This window comes from Tyto alba, unplaced genomic scaffold (genome assembly GCF_018691265.1).
Source record: "Tyto alba isolate M040663 unplaced genomic scaffold, T.alba_DEE_v4.0 Super-Scaffold_34, whole genome shotgun sequence".
In the NCBI taxonomy this organism is placed as follows: Eukaryota; Metazoa; Chordata; class Aves; order Strigiformes; family Tytonidae; genus Tyto; species Tyto alba.
The window spans coordinates 6074388-6088653 of NW_024881309.1; the positions used below are offsets into that span (position 1 = coordinate 6074388).

General features: G+C 60.9%; 1 protein-coding gene across 1 annotated transcript in view; it reads left to right on the plus strand.

Annotated features, from left to right (window-relative positions):
- Nucleotides 1-9813: 9813 nt before the first annotated feature.
- TACC1 (transforming acidic coiled-coil containing protein 1) overlaps nucleotides 9814-14266 on the plus strand; it is a 37092-nt gene continuing 32639 nt past the window's right edge. The window contains exon 1 of the mRNA XM_042801584.1: nucleotides 9814-9905. Coding sequence (XP_042657518.1) covers nucleotides 9853-9905 — 53 coding nt within the window. The 5' untranslated portion in view covers nucleotides 9814-9852. The remainder of the gene's footprint in view (nucleotides 9906-14266) is intronic.

Below are 14266 nucleotides of genomic sequence, written 5' to 3' on the forward strand. Positions count from 1 at the left end.
CGCTGGTGCGACCCGCCGGGAGCGGGGGCTGAGCGTGCCCTGCAGCCCTGGTGCTCGCCGGGGCCGGCTCGCAGCTCCTGCTCTTGGCTTTTCCGACTGCCGCAACCCGGCTCGCCTTCCTGCTGCCGCCGCGGTAGCAGCAGCTGGGCTTTGCGTGCTGAAGGGTGTCCACAGCCCCTGCGCAGCATCGCAGCCCTTGGGTGCGGGACAGCCCCGAGGGTCCCCGCGCCCTCCCTGGCGAGCGCCCGGTGCCCAGCTCTGCCCGGGGTCGCTGCGCACCCACCCAAAGGCCACGCTCCTGCGAGAGGCGTCGCTTTGCAGGGGAGGCTGGAAGGGAGTGTAAATTGAACCCATGTAAAAATCAACTTAATTAATGGGGAATAAAGATCCCATTATTCTCTCTGCCCTGAAGCAAGAAAAAGAAATTTCTCTCGTTTCCTTCCTAAATTCAAATGAGTGTGGGAGAGATTTATAGAGAAGGCGTGCCTGGCACGGCAGCAAGGGCAACAGCAGCCGGCCCGGGAGCTGGCGAGGCGGGAGCCCGGCGGGGACGCGGCTCCATCGCCCCGGCACCGCGATGTGACTTGTCTGCACACCCTGGGAGGAGGAAGGTGCTACCAGGACAAGCTCCTTCGGCTCCGGGCATTTCTGTGATTATATCCCACCTGCACGGACGGCTGGAGGATCTCGTTGCACTGGCACCTGTCTAACGATTCGCGTGATGTTTGCACCAGCTCGGAGCCTCTGCAGGGAGCAGTCCCGCTTTAGCTCCCCAAAACGCGGCCCTGTGCGATGGGGAGAGCGGTTATCCCGACCAGCCGGGCAGCTCCGGAGCCCCCGCACCCCGTCTTGGTGGCGATGCTGTTAATGAAGTGGTGCTTTTCTCAGGGAAGTGGAAGCTCCCGGCTTGTGCCCTTCCATAACTGCTGGTGCCACCAACCCCTGGGACAGGCCGAGGGGACAGGCACACACCTGAGGTGACAATAACCATCAACTGGGCAAAACTGGTGCTTTGGGAAAAAAAACAGCTGAAACCACACTTTTCTGGCAGCACAACAGTTGCGTCTTAAACAAGACATTTTAAATTTACACTGCAAGCCAAAAAAAGTTGTAATTTGAATATACAGCATGGCACATTCCTCAGAAATTGATCATAAAGTTCTGTTAAAACACAGGCACGGCCTGAGTAAAATAAATATTTTTGCTTCCAGAGAAGTGAAAGGTCTGGCCAGCAACTCAATTTATAATATTTTTAGCAGGTGATTCATCGAAGAGGGAAAAAAATACCCAGGGCAGCTGAATCCAGCAATGGCTCTTTGTCTCAGCAGAGCTATCGCATCCAGGCGCGGCGGTAGCTGGCTGTGGCAGAGCTCCCTGCCTGGGGCTGCTCCCCGCTGCCCTTTCCTGGGGTCTCCCCCAGCCCCCCAGGACCTGCAAAGCTGGAGGACCCTTGGCTGCAGCTCCACCAGAGAGCCGGGTGCTTCTGGCCACATTGGGGATGGAGTTGTCACCCGTGGCAAGCGCCGGGGCTGCGCGTGGGTCCTGGCACGGGCAGGGCTTGCCGGGCGGGGGGGGGCTGAAGCCCTGGCAATGGGTCCCCGCTCCCTCCCGGAGCGGGGAGGGCAGGGACAGAGGTCCCTTCTGAGGTGTTGTTTGCCCAGAGCAACCTCAGCTGTGGGTTTGGACGAGGTTTCTTGACCGGGTTCCACTCACCACATTGCTGCGGTCTGGGGATGGAAAACAAACCCTTTGGCCTTTCCTATCTCCGGCTGCAACAGCAGATATTTTTCTTTCCCTCCGCGCAGGTACCGACTCTCCCCAGCTGGCTGCAGATCTCGCAGCCTCCGAGCACACGGGCACTCTCTGCTTGTGCAGCGAAGGGGAGCACAGGAGCAGGAACTGGGGGAAAGCCCAGGCTAAAACAGAGTTTCTCCACATCCCTGTGCCTGTACTCTTCGTTTCACGCACACGCAGGTCAGGGCTGCGCGCCCCGCGGCAGTGGCTGCTGCACTCCCCAGGGGAGCGGCTTGGAAGCACCTACAGCCCCGTGCCCTGCGATGCCGCGGCTGCACCCGCAGCCCACCCCGCTGCGCAGGGGAGAGTTGGGTGACCCAGGCGTGCAGCAGCGTGGGGTGCTGGACCCCGGCCCCCCAGGGCACCCGGAGGGTGTTTCTGGAGCCAGTGGGCCGGTGGAGCCAGTCAGGGCCGATGGCTTCGGACTTCTCTGGCGCTTGTGGCCAAATGAAAAGAGTGGTCTTTAAACCGGCTGCTTGTGATGCACGAGACACCTGCTCCCGGCTATAAAAATGGATTAGCTGCATTGCATCTGGAGCCCATCCAGGCAGCAGTGCCTTCTCCAGCATCCCATTTGGCACGCAGAACCCACCGCCTGAAGACGCAATGAAGGGGAGCGAGGGGACAAGGCGCAGAGTTAAAAGGAGGGTCTGGAAGCTGTGATCCTCTCTAGGTGGAGAATCAGAGAGCTTTGAGCAGCCCCAGATGCAGCGCTGTCACCGAGGGCTGGATCCTGCCTCTCCACCCGCCCCGTGCCGTGCCTTTCCATTGTTCTTTGTACTTGAGCCTGGTCCCAGCGTGCTCCCAGCTGGCCAGGGTTTCAGCCTGGATACAAACTCCAGAGCAGCAGATACTAACTCATTGTATTCTGCGTGTTGGAAGGACTCCATGGTCCAACGCAAATTGAGTGGTGATGTATTAAATAGGAAGAAAGCCCTCCTCCTTAATAGAGCCTCCAGGATGCACCGAGCCGAAGGTGCTGCCTCTAGCCCTGCCCTGGGAACCTGCATCCAAGCCCAGCCCTGGGCGCTCCGGGGAGATCCGCTGGGACCTGCTCCTGCTGGGCTGATCCTGATGTCCCCGAGAGCGGGGGGGGTGAGGAGGATCCCCCCACCCACGGGCGCTCGGCCGGCTCCGTGACGGAGCAGACAGCTGGGCACAGCCTTGGCCTCCTGCTCTCGCTGCCGCTGCGCGACGGAGAAGCAAACGAGCCGCCCACTTCTCCTCAGCGGTGCTCAGAAATATCCCAAAACAAGAGTTATATGCATTTCCTTCATTCACCTGGAAAATCTTATTCCCCTGCTAGACATCTGCCATAATGCAGTCCTGCCTGGATCGTGAACCACACGTGGAGTTTTATTATGCTCTGAATACCAATTATTTCAGGTACTCATGCAGCAATCTCAGCCCCAAATGATGCAATAAGGGAATTGGAGCTAAACTGAGATTATGTTTGGGCAATTGCTATAAATCTGTTTTTATTATAAGCTTTCTGGTCAGTGTGCCACTCCTCAGTCCTCTCTGCTCTGGTTTTGACTGACGTGCTCCGCGATCCTTCCAGCTCATGCAAGGCCAGATGCTTGGGACCAGCTCTTGGAAAACAACTGGCAAAGCCAGGGCTGCAACTGGAGGCTCAGGTTTCTGACTGATTTTCAATGCTTAGGGAAGCTCCCAGAGTTGCAACATCGTTCCGCAACACACGGTATCAAAGGTGGGAAGCTGAAAAGTGCTGGGTTTGGAGCAAGGTGCTAAACGGCTGAGGAAGGCACAGGCCTGGGGAAAGGAAGGAAGCTGGAGAGGTGCAGAAAACCAGATTTCTCTGAATGCAGACCCAGGAGGGACCCAGGCAGACCCCTGCCCCGTGGCAGCGGCTTTATCCCCAGGAGTCTCGCCTGGAGCTGAACACAAGCAGCGTCCCTGAAAAGGGCAGATAAACAAAGAGTGGACGGGAAATTAATGTGGCACAAGGCTAAGCTCACTGACCGAGATGTGGCCAGGGTGATGCAACGAGGGTCAATTAAGCTGCCACCACAGAGCCTCGCAGGGCGAATTAAGTGCCAATTTTCTGCACTGCTGAAGAGGTAAAGAATTAAAATGATAACTAACAGGAAGTTTCAGCTGAAAAGAAAGAGCAAGTTGGAAGATGGGAGTTTGAGGCTGGACTGGGGCCAGCGGTGAGACAAGCAGGTGAGCGGCACTGCCCTCTGCCGAAGCGAGCTCGGGGGAGCTCCCCTGCCCCAAACCCCGGGGAGACAGCGGGGTCCGCGGGGGGGGCCTGGAGCACCCGGATCCAAGCCTGGCTGAGCCTGGGTTCTGGCTGGGCTGCTCTGCAGTTCTGCTCCCAGCACAGCGTGTCCCACCAGCATGCGTGCCTCGGTGGGGCATGCTGGCGTTTTGCTGCCGGCTCACTGGAAAAGCAAATATTTCTGGCTGGATCGGGTAGGACACTACGGCCCTCCAAGCAAGGTGAAGGAGTGGGACCCCTCTCTGCTCCCTGACCGAGGTACCCACACTCTGCCCTTCTGGCTGGAGGCAGCGATGGGTGGCTGGGAAGGGTGATGGGGCGTCCGAGGGTGCACAGACAGGGAGCTCCCTGGGGAAAGCAGAAGTGATGGGGGGGTCCTGGGCCATCACCCCCCACCCTGCTTGCCCAGGTGTGTCCCTCTCCGGGTGCGGCACAGCAGTGTCCTTCCCAGTCGCTGTCCTCCTCCTGCTTTTTGCAGGAGGTGGGAATGCAGGGAGCAGGTTTTATCCCCTCTGCACGGCTGCTGCCGGTCCTGGGGTGTTTGGAAAGGTAATTCTGGTCACCGAGCAGGGACCAGAGTCCAGCCTGGGGCTGCGGGAGCAGATTGCCGAATTTGTTTTTGGAGGGAAGTTCGCAGTCTGAGCAGAGTTTTCCCCTCCCTTTGGGAAGCGACACCCCTGCCTGACGCTTGCGGAGGACGAAATGGCTGCGGCACAGCCCGTCGCTCATTCCCGCTCCTTGTGCTCCCTCTGCAGGAGCCGACCACGGGCCGCGGGGGGACAGGGGCCTCATCCTGCCCACGGCTTTACAGCCGAAGTCAGACTGGCACTTCTGGCACCAACCCTTTGGGGTGAGGCCAAGCGTTTGTTCAGTTGAGAGGCTTGAGATAATTTCCGTGTGTATGTGGGGGGGTGTCCTGGCCAGTGCGACGTGCAGGGACCAGACAGCAGTCTGGGCTCTGGGAAATGCCCTCGGGGCTCTGGGAAATGGGGCTGAGGTGGAGTCTGCCCCGGTGGGGAGAGTGGGAGCTGGCTGGAGAGGAGAGGCCAAGGGATGCAGGGATGCTCGCCAGAGCAGCCGGCCCTGTGCTCCGACTGTGAAAACCCTTTGCTGAGGAGCAGCCCCAGCCAAAGCCTTTGAAACCTGAAAGGAAAACATCTCCTCTGTTCCAAAACACGACCCCTGCTATTCAGATAAAACTCCTGGCTGTCCCAGCACTGCCCCAAATCCAGTCCCCTGGGCGCTGGGTGATGCCACCTCCTGTCCAGCCTCCCCAGGGAGCTTGGGGGCTCTGTCCGTCCCCGTCCTCATGTCTTGCTTGGGAAAGCACCCTTCCAGGGTGTCAATCCGCAGGCACGTCTGCCGCTCCCAGCCCTCCTTCCCCAGCGTTGCGGGAGTCGGGAACAGCTCCCCTTCCCCTCTCCCCTCAGCCCTGAGGCTGCAGCTCCCGCTCCCTCTGTAAGCGGAGAGGTTCCCTCCCCGCCAGAGGCCAGGCTGCCAAATTCCAGCCAAGAGCACATTTTTACAGCATGACACCAGTGGGGCCCCGGCAGGCGGCTCCGAGAGGCTCCGAGAGGCTCCGGTACCGGCGCGGCAGCGGCATGCGTGGACGGCTCGCCCAGCTCAGTCTGCTCCACCAGCTTCCTCTCTCTGCCCGTGGAAGTGCTCGCCAAATATTGCAAAACATCCTCCTTCCTTTCCCCCGGGCTGCAGGGCGCTCTGAGACACCCCGCCGCTGCCTGGCCCTCCCCACATTGTCCATCCCCTTCCTTCCTCCCTGCTCCTTTTCCAGGCAGCTGCTCACATGAGCAGCTTTCGAAGGAGCCCCGGGGACAGGTAGCAGAGAGTGACGGAGCCTGGGACAATTCTGCGGCTGCAAAGGTAGGAAGGAGAGAGCTGAGGGCCGGGATGTCACCGAGAGCTTGCCTGCATCAGGCTGGAGGGAGGAGGAGAGCAGGGAGCAAGGGCTCCTTGGACACCCCGGGGTGCAGAGCTGGTCTCCTGCTCCCACCAGCGATGGCAGACCTTGGAAGACCCCTTTGAATAGCAGAACGTCCTCCCCGCTCTGCCCTGCCGGAGAACCGGGTCTCACGGTGCTTTCCCCGAGGCAGAGCAGGGCCCCGGCACCTGCCAGCCGGCCGGGGCTGCGTGGGCACGCCGGGCCCCCCGCCAGAGCCTTCGCGCCGGGCCGCGATGCTATCCTCCTCCTCCCAGGCCCGTGTTGTGGCTCTGTTTGGGTTGCTAAGGAGGAGCTGCCGGAGCGGATCCCACGCTGCGTGCTGGCACACAGCCCTGTGCTGCCTGCCCAGCCGGGCCGGGGGCTGCCCTCCCGCGGGACCCTCTCGGGAAACTGAAAGGGAAGATGCCAGCAGCGCTCCGAGCCAGGCGCAGGTGGAGAAGGGCCCGGGCAGAGCATCCTGCCTCCCAGGGGGTTTGCGGGCACAGGTTGGGGTGCTGGGGAGCCCATTGCTCTGGGCTCTGCCCCCCGGCCACCTCGCAGCCCAGCGGTGCTGGCTCTGGGCAGGATTGGAGCTGGTGGCGTTTAGACGGGAGGCTCCGGGAAGGCATTTAAACACCATCCATGTGACAGACCCGGCGCTTAGTCACAGTCCCCGGAAACAACAGTGAACCTCTGCCCCGGGCAGCAGCGATGGCTTGGCGTGCCTCTTTCCCAGGCACATGGAAATTTCCATGGAATTAGTGTACGGGTAATTATTACCATCTGCCTCCTTGCTGGCAGCAGCCACCCCACCGGCTGGCTCTGGTGCTCCTCGGGGTGCCGGACGGGCAGGGGGTGCGGGAGCCCCACCTGAGCCGAGCTCTTGGAGCGAGTGGGTCCCCACAGCTGGGGCACATCTGGCTGCTCTGCAGCCCTGCCAGACCCTCTCCGCAGCGTGCGTGCTCTGCCTCTGTCCCACAGCCTGGGAGGGCACTGCCAGCCCCGGCCCTCAGGGGGACGGCTCTCTGGGCAGAGTTCCGTGGCTGCGTGCGACTGTTAAAGGTCTCGTGACACTTTGCACAGCTGGGAGCGAAGCTGTCTCACGCGGCCATGCTCACCTCCAGACCATCGGAGCAGGGCCCTGCCATGGCTGGGGGCTGGACTGGGGCTCCTGGGGGTCTTGAACAAGACCTGTCACTGCTCTGGGGCTCGGGCTGTGCCTTGCAGACAGCGGCATTGACCCTCGCTGTTGTCCCGAGGGGCTGGGAAAGCTTAATTAGATTTTTGCTGGTGCTGGTGAGGCTGAGGGAGCTCTAGGGAGGGTGGTGTGGGATGGCACCCTGCGCTTCTTGGTGTTTGGTAACCAGTTTTCTCTCCTGGGGTGCTACGTAATCCTCGTTTAATTCTGGTGCCTTCCCCCTCCTGGTTTTCCCCTGCAGCCTCTGGCTGGGAAGACGGTTGCTTCCCAGAGGTCTGTACATGTTTACTGCTGGCGGGGAGCAGCCCCTCGCCGAGCCGATGCCGTTACCGCGCAGCCCCTGGCTTGCTCCGCGTCCGACACGGCGGCCCCCGGCCCTGCCCAGCGTTCCTGATGCCCCCTTGCTAACGTGTGCGTGTTGCTGGAGCCTTGGCTCCCTCGCCCCGTGCCGGGGCAGCCAGGGGAGGAGAGAGCTGCTGGCCGGGGGGCCCCTGCCTCGGGTTCACCCCTTCAGTTCAGATCCCTGCTCCAACAGGACGGACTTCTTAGGAAATAGTGAATTTTTGCCTTTTGGCCCAGGTCCTTGGCTCAGTGAGGCCTCGTGAAAGCGTCTTTCTGAGGTAAATCGCTGAAGCGTGGATGCAGCGTCGCAGCTTTACCGCGGGCGCAGGGGCCAGGCAGCCCCCGGGCTGCTTCGGGAGCTCCGCGTTGGAGCGTGTCTACGAGCCGCAGCGTCTCAGCATCTGCCCGCACACCAGGAGGTTTTTGCCTAGGCTGGGAAGGGCGGCATTTCTAAATGCTGCCCCCCCCCCCCCCCCCCCCTGCCCTTGAAAACATCTGCAGGAAATTCTTTTGAAAGCAAAGGCACAGGGGCGAAAGGGCCGAGCCCTCGGGAGGGCTGCCCACGCCAAAGCCCGGCCCGTGGGCCTGCCGCCCCGGCACACGGATGCTGCGCTGGGGACCACGGCCCTGGGCCCCCCCAGCCCTGCCCGGAGCTGGCTCCTGCCCCATTCAACGGGCAGGACTGGTCCTCTGCTGCGAGGTGGAGGGGGTGGGCAGCGGCACCAGACACGCGGGTGGTGTGGGATGTGTGTGTGTGGTTTGTTGTTTGTTTTTTTTTTTTTTTAGGAAGGTGAAATCTTTCAAGGGTGCCAACACTTTTCTTGCCAAAAAATAATGCAACCCAAACCAGAACACCCTGATCGACAAAAAAAAAAAAAAAAAAAGATTAATATTTGAGTTTTCAGCTTCTCTGAAGTAAAAAGCTCCAAATGGTGTCAGAAATGGCTGTGTTCTCTCAGGCACTTTAATTAAAATAAATCCAACCAGGACGTTTCCTTAGCAGGGGTCACCTCTGTGCTTTTAAGCTGCTGTGTTGAATCTTCCCCCGTGAAGGGGTCTGGCTGCTCTCTGACACGGGGGTTTGCTGTTTGTCCGGCTTCCCCTCCAAGGGACGGTTTGAGGAGGGGCTGTTTTAAGGGGAGAGATGGCATCAGTGCTTTATCAGGGCTTCTTGCTTCTTGACTGAGGCAGAGTGCCCCAGATCAGGGGCTCAGCCCCCCCTTTTGTTCCCACCTGCGCAGTATGAGAGGGTGTGCTGGTGGCTGGGGTCTGGCGGGAGCCCTGGTAGGGGAGGAGGTTCAGCCCCTGCAAGCAGTTCTGGCGTGCAGCGCCAAGAGCTCTGGTTTTAGGACTAACTGGAGCAAATTTGCATCATTAAAATCTGCAGAATGACAAATTTGCTGGGTGAAAGAAGGGAGGGAAAGACACAGAATGACTCCAACAGCGGTGAACGCGTGTGGGATGCTGGTTCCTTGACGTCAGGCTGTGTGCCGACCTGGGATTAATAACCTGGCAGCGAAGCTGCAGCCCGGCAGCTCTGTCCCTGCAGAGCTCCCACATCCACTCGGCATTGCACTCTGTGGGAGCCGGGTGAATAGGTGGTCAGATGCCTCGGTGATGGGCATCTCCCGTAGCCCCGAGGAGCCGTGCGGAGAGCTGGAGGTGCCCGCCCGGGGGTCAGGGCTGAGTTTTGTCGGCCCGGAGCGTGGCCCGGGGCGGCAGGAGCCGCAGGGCTGAGGACAGAAGGTGAAAGCGACGTGCGGGTTGCGAGCACAGAGCAAAACGGCGTGTCAGAATTATTTTTTTTTTTTTTTTTTTTGTCCCAGAACAAAAACCACAAAAAGCGGTGAGCTCCGCGCAGCAGAGCTGAGGTCGATAAACTGGGGGGCGACCACCACGGTGTGCGTGGGCGGCTGCAGCCTCCGGGGCGCGATGGGGGCTGTGCCCTGCCGCGGCTGATGCAGAGAGAAGGGGCCGGGGGGGGGGGGCAGCTGCCCGCCGCAGTCCTGCAGAGCCCACGGGGGGACGAGGGTCCGTTTCCCCACGATTCGGACACTTGCCCCCCTCCCCAGCTGCCTGGGCGCGCCCCCAGCCCCGCAGCGCGGTCCCGGCCCCCCCGACGGGCGCGGAGCGGGCGGCCCGGGGGGAGCGGGGGCCCGGGGGGAGCCGCTGCCCGGGGGGAGCGGGGGCCCGGGGGGAGCCGGGGCCCGGGGGGAGCCGCTGCCCGGGGCCGGGCCGGACCCGGCCGCCACCCCCCGTCCCTCCCGCGGAGGCGGGACCGGCGCTGGGACCGGCAGAAGGCGGCGGCAGCGCGGCCCGGCCCCCCCCCCGGCCATGGGGGCTGCCCAGAGCCAGAAGCCGCGGGAGCCCGGGCCCCCGCAGCGCCGGTGAGTGCGGGGGGGGTCGCGGGCCGGCCCCTTCGCAGGGCGCGGGGCTGCGCCGGGGCTCGCAGCGGTGGAGGCGGAGAAAGTCAGAGTATTAAGTGGTGAAACTGGGGGGAAAAGCTCTCCTCTTTCCCTCTCCTCTCCCCTTCCTCTCCCCTTCCTCTCCCCTTCCTCTCCCCTTCCTCTCCCCTTCCTCTCCCCTTCCTCTCCCCTTCCTCTCCCCTTCCTCTCCCCTTCCTCTCCCCTTCCTCTCCTCTTCCTCTCCCCTTCCTCTCCCCTTCCTCTTCCCTTCCTCTTCTCATTTACTCTTCCTCTCCCCTTCTCCTTCTCCTCTCTTCCTCCTCTCCCTCTTCTCTCATCCTCTCCCCTTGCCTCTCTCCATCTCCCTTTCCCTCTCCTCTCCCCTCCTCTCCTCATCAGAGTATTAAGTGGTTAAACTGGGGGTATAAGTTCCTCTCCTCCGCTGTCCAAACACACCGACCCCATTCCCAGGAGCCTGGATTTCCCAGGCTGCATCCCAGACCCCGCTGTGGCTGAGCGTGGCGTGGTGGGAAGCTGGGGCAGCTCTGTCACCCCTGCGTTTCGCAGCGCACGTCTCGGTGCAGCAAGGGGGGACCCAGCAGTGTGATTCTCGATGTCGCCGTTAGAAAACCGGGTGCCGGGGTGGGAGCTGGCTGGAGGTTTGGCGGTGGGCGAAAGTCACAGCCAGGCCTGGGGGAGCTGCTTCTCACCAGCCTGCTCAGGTGCTGCAAACAGAAGGGAAAGCACACTTGCCGTGACCAAGGGGAAAACTGGCAGCCTCTTATCTGTAAATCAACCAAAACACTTTCCGGAACATAGAAATATTTTCCTGAAGTGAGGCACCCTGCGGTGCAGGTAGCCGTACCCGGGAGCTTTGCTGCTGCTCCTCTAACGAAGCGGCGCTGGCCCCGTGCCGGGACCTGGCGCCCGGCTCAGCGCAGCCTTTGTGCTGGAGCCTCTGCCAGGCTTTGCCGAGGGGTCACCCGGAGCCCGGCTCCTGCTCTTGTACACGCTTGCAAACACCCCTCTGTTTGCAAACGCTGGGTTCAGACAAGGAAAACAAGGGCGTTCTCCCCCTTGTAGCTGCTCAGTCCTGCCTTTGCTTCCCTGCAATGGTCTCCTAAATATAAATTAGCTGTGTTCCCAGGAGGAGATAGTGTCCTGTTGTTCACTGTGGGCGTTGGGGCCGCTCCTTTCTGCCCTGCAGGCTCAGCTGCTTCTCCTTCCCACCTGATTGCTCCACCTTGAGCAAACTTTGTTTTGTTCCCCCCGCCCTTTGTCATTCCCTTGCCCTGCTCCCTGTGCCAGCTGCTGTCCCCACTCCTCGGCCGCTCCCCCATCCCTGCCGGCACCCCAGGTTATGGGGCTGAGGTGCTGCCTGCATTTCCCAATATCACCGATTCCTGGCTAAAATCAGGGAGCCAAGGCCTGACAAACACCTGATAACAGCATTCCTGCTTGCATAGCACTGGTATTTTTAGCAAACAGAGTGAAGGAGTTGATAGGGGAGTAAAGAAGCAGCAAGATGAAGGCAGATGCTTGTGTTCATAAACTGTCAGTGTGAAATTCAGGCTGGAACTCGCATATCTTGAGCTTGTTTCTATTGAATTGCTTTGCATGAACTCACATCCATGCGAGTAGCATCAGTGAGATTAAGCTGTAGATGTTTTTAAAATGCAGGAATAGCAATGCATTCATTTTCACATCGGTCCTTAATGCAGCCACAAACACTTGTGTTTGTGAATTTAATGGCAATACGGTGGGGAAGGACAGCTGGAGCCCGGGGGCTGCTTGGTGGTATCTGGGCTCATGTGTGACAATTGTGTCCTTTACTTCTATTTTTGTAGAGCTATTTTGATGGAATGTGGAGCGATGGGAACTGTCACATCCCAGGGCTGTGAAGGGTCCTGGGGGAGCTGAGCTGCTGAGCAGTGCTGTCCCACGCTGGGCATCGCTCTGCGGCTCCGGGGCGCTGCCGCAGCCGGTGACACCGGGGTTCCTGCTGCGCCCTGGCGAGAGGATGGCAGGGACAGAGGGAAGGCGGGGGGAATCGCGTTCTGTCTGCCATGAATTCCAGAGCACTCAGTGTTGTGCTTCTCGGTCCTGTGTTCTGTATCTGGGCTGCGCCTCGGCCAAGGTCAGGAGAAGCAAAAGGAACGTGGGAACTTTGCTGCCGCGGATTTGTCCTCCCGCGGTCCTGCCTCGTCCCTTGGCAGCGGCCGCCTCGCGATTTGGGAACGCGCCCCAAAACGCTGGTGGGGTTGGGTTGGGCCGGTGCCCGCTTTCCACCCCGCAGAGCGTTACGTGGCTGCGGCTGCTGCAACCCCCCCCCCGCGTGAGGCCGTGCTCGGCCGTGGGCCCGTTCGCAGGCGGTTTGGGGTGAGGAGCTCCGGGGCAGGAGGGGGCTGGGCAGGGCGGGAGGGAGGGAGCTCGGGGTCCCAGCCGTGCTCCCGCCTGGGCTGGGATGATGCCAGAGGCTCCCCGGGCTGCTCCAGGGGCAGCAGCTCGGCCCCAGGGCTCTCCTCGGCCGTGTCCGTGATCCATCGCCCGGGGGTCGCTCCCGCCCGCTGCCCCCCCAGCCCCGCGTTCCCGCCCGGGAACGGGGCAGAGCTCTGGCTGGGGAGCCCCCTCCGCTCCCGGGGCCGCGGGGCGATGCGAGTCCGGGGGCAGCAGCAGAGCCCCGGCCCACCGCCTCCCCGGGGGCCGCAGATGCTCTGAGCCGTGGAAATCCCATCCTGGAGTGCCCTCTAGCGAGAGCACCGCCCGCCCGTCCCCGTCCCCTCGGGCCCGGCCCACCCAGAGCCCCGGGGACGCTCGGGGATGCTGCCGCGCCCCGGGGATGTTGCGGGATACTGTGGGATGCTCCGGGATGCTGCTGCCCCCAGGGGATGCTCTGGGATGCTGCCCTGCCTGGGGGATGCTCCGGGATGCTCTTGGATGCTCTGAGATGCTGCTGCCCCCAGGGGATGCTCCGAGATGCTCTGGGATGCTCCGGGATGCTGCCCTGCCTGGGGGATCCTCCGGGATGCTCTGAGATGCTCTGGGATGCTGCTTCCCCCAGGGGATGCTCTGGGATGCTCCGGGATGCTGCCATGCCCAGGACTTGCTGCCGTCACTGCCCCTGGCAGGGACAGACCCCAAGGTCGGGGCCACTGCTTGTGCATGACCTTGGTGTTCTGCTTGGTCGTTGCTTGCCCTTTCCTAGGGCCCAATTCCCTTCCTAACTTGGGCTGTCAGGGAAGGGAGGTTGAGCCTCTCCTCGGGTGTTCTCTGCGGCCCGAGCAGGGGAGTCGCCGACGGGAGTTTCCAGCATTAATCTTTTCAGTGTCACAGCAACAGCCAGAAAGCATATTATGAAACTCCCTCTCTCCCCTGCATTTATGTGCACAAGCCTTTGTGTGAATATTTCTCTTAATTCCCAAAGTTTGTGTTTTCCACAATGCAACAGCAGAGAATAATTTACCATTTTACTGATGCATAGGCCCACTTTAAACTGAAGAAAGCATGATAAACAGGATAGAGTGGCATAAAAGGCAGCAATAGAAAAATGTTGGAGTGGAGGCAGGAGTAGAGAAGGAAAATGAAAACCCACAAAAGATCAATTTCTGAGCTAGGAATGGAAGCTCTGGCTTGCTGCACCATGCCCAGAAAAGCTGCACAGCCAGAAATAGATGTTCTCCCGCCTAATGAAAGGGCCACAAATGGAAGCTCCAGGTGCACGCCTTCCTCTGGCCTGGGCGCTGCGGCTTCCAACGTGACCAACGTGGCTGTGTGATACCCGATCTGCAGCCTCTATTTCCCACGCCCTTCCCAGGGACTGAGGTGTGGGAACAGCCAGCAGAATCGGGCACGGCGGGTTTCTGGGATGTGCAGCCAGGCAGGAGGAAGTTCATCCCGGTATGAAAGAAGGGAAAGGCCGTCTGGATGCAGAGCTGTTATCCCTGGGTGCAGCTGGCTTCCTGCAAGGATCAGCGCAGAAGTGTGAGCAAGGCGCTGCATCTTTTTGCAGCCTCTGTGATGCCAGGACTCTTCCCGCTCCAAAATCTTTGGGGTTCCACCTGCTTGCTCTGCAATGGAGCACTGCTGCTCTCCCCCTTCCCTGGAAAGCCAAAGCAGCGCGTGTGAGCTGTGGCTGGTTTCTAGGTCATTCAGCAGAGACGCTGTGCTGGGCTGCCTGATCCCGGCTCTCCTTCCTGGAGCAACCAGGACAGCCCTTGGCCAGAGCCACCCAGGCCAGTGATCCGCAGGAAGAGGGCTGCAAGAGCCCCGACAGTCCCTTCTCAGGGTATCTGCCGCCCGCGTGCTTGCAGAGCTGGAGGAGGATGGTGTTTACATAACCCACA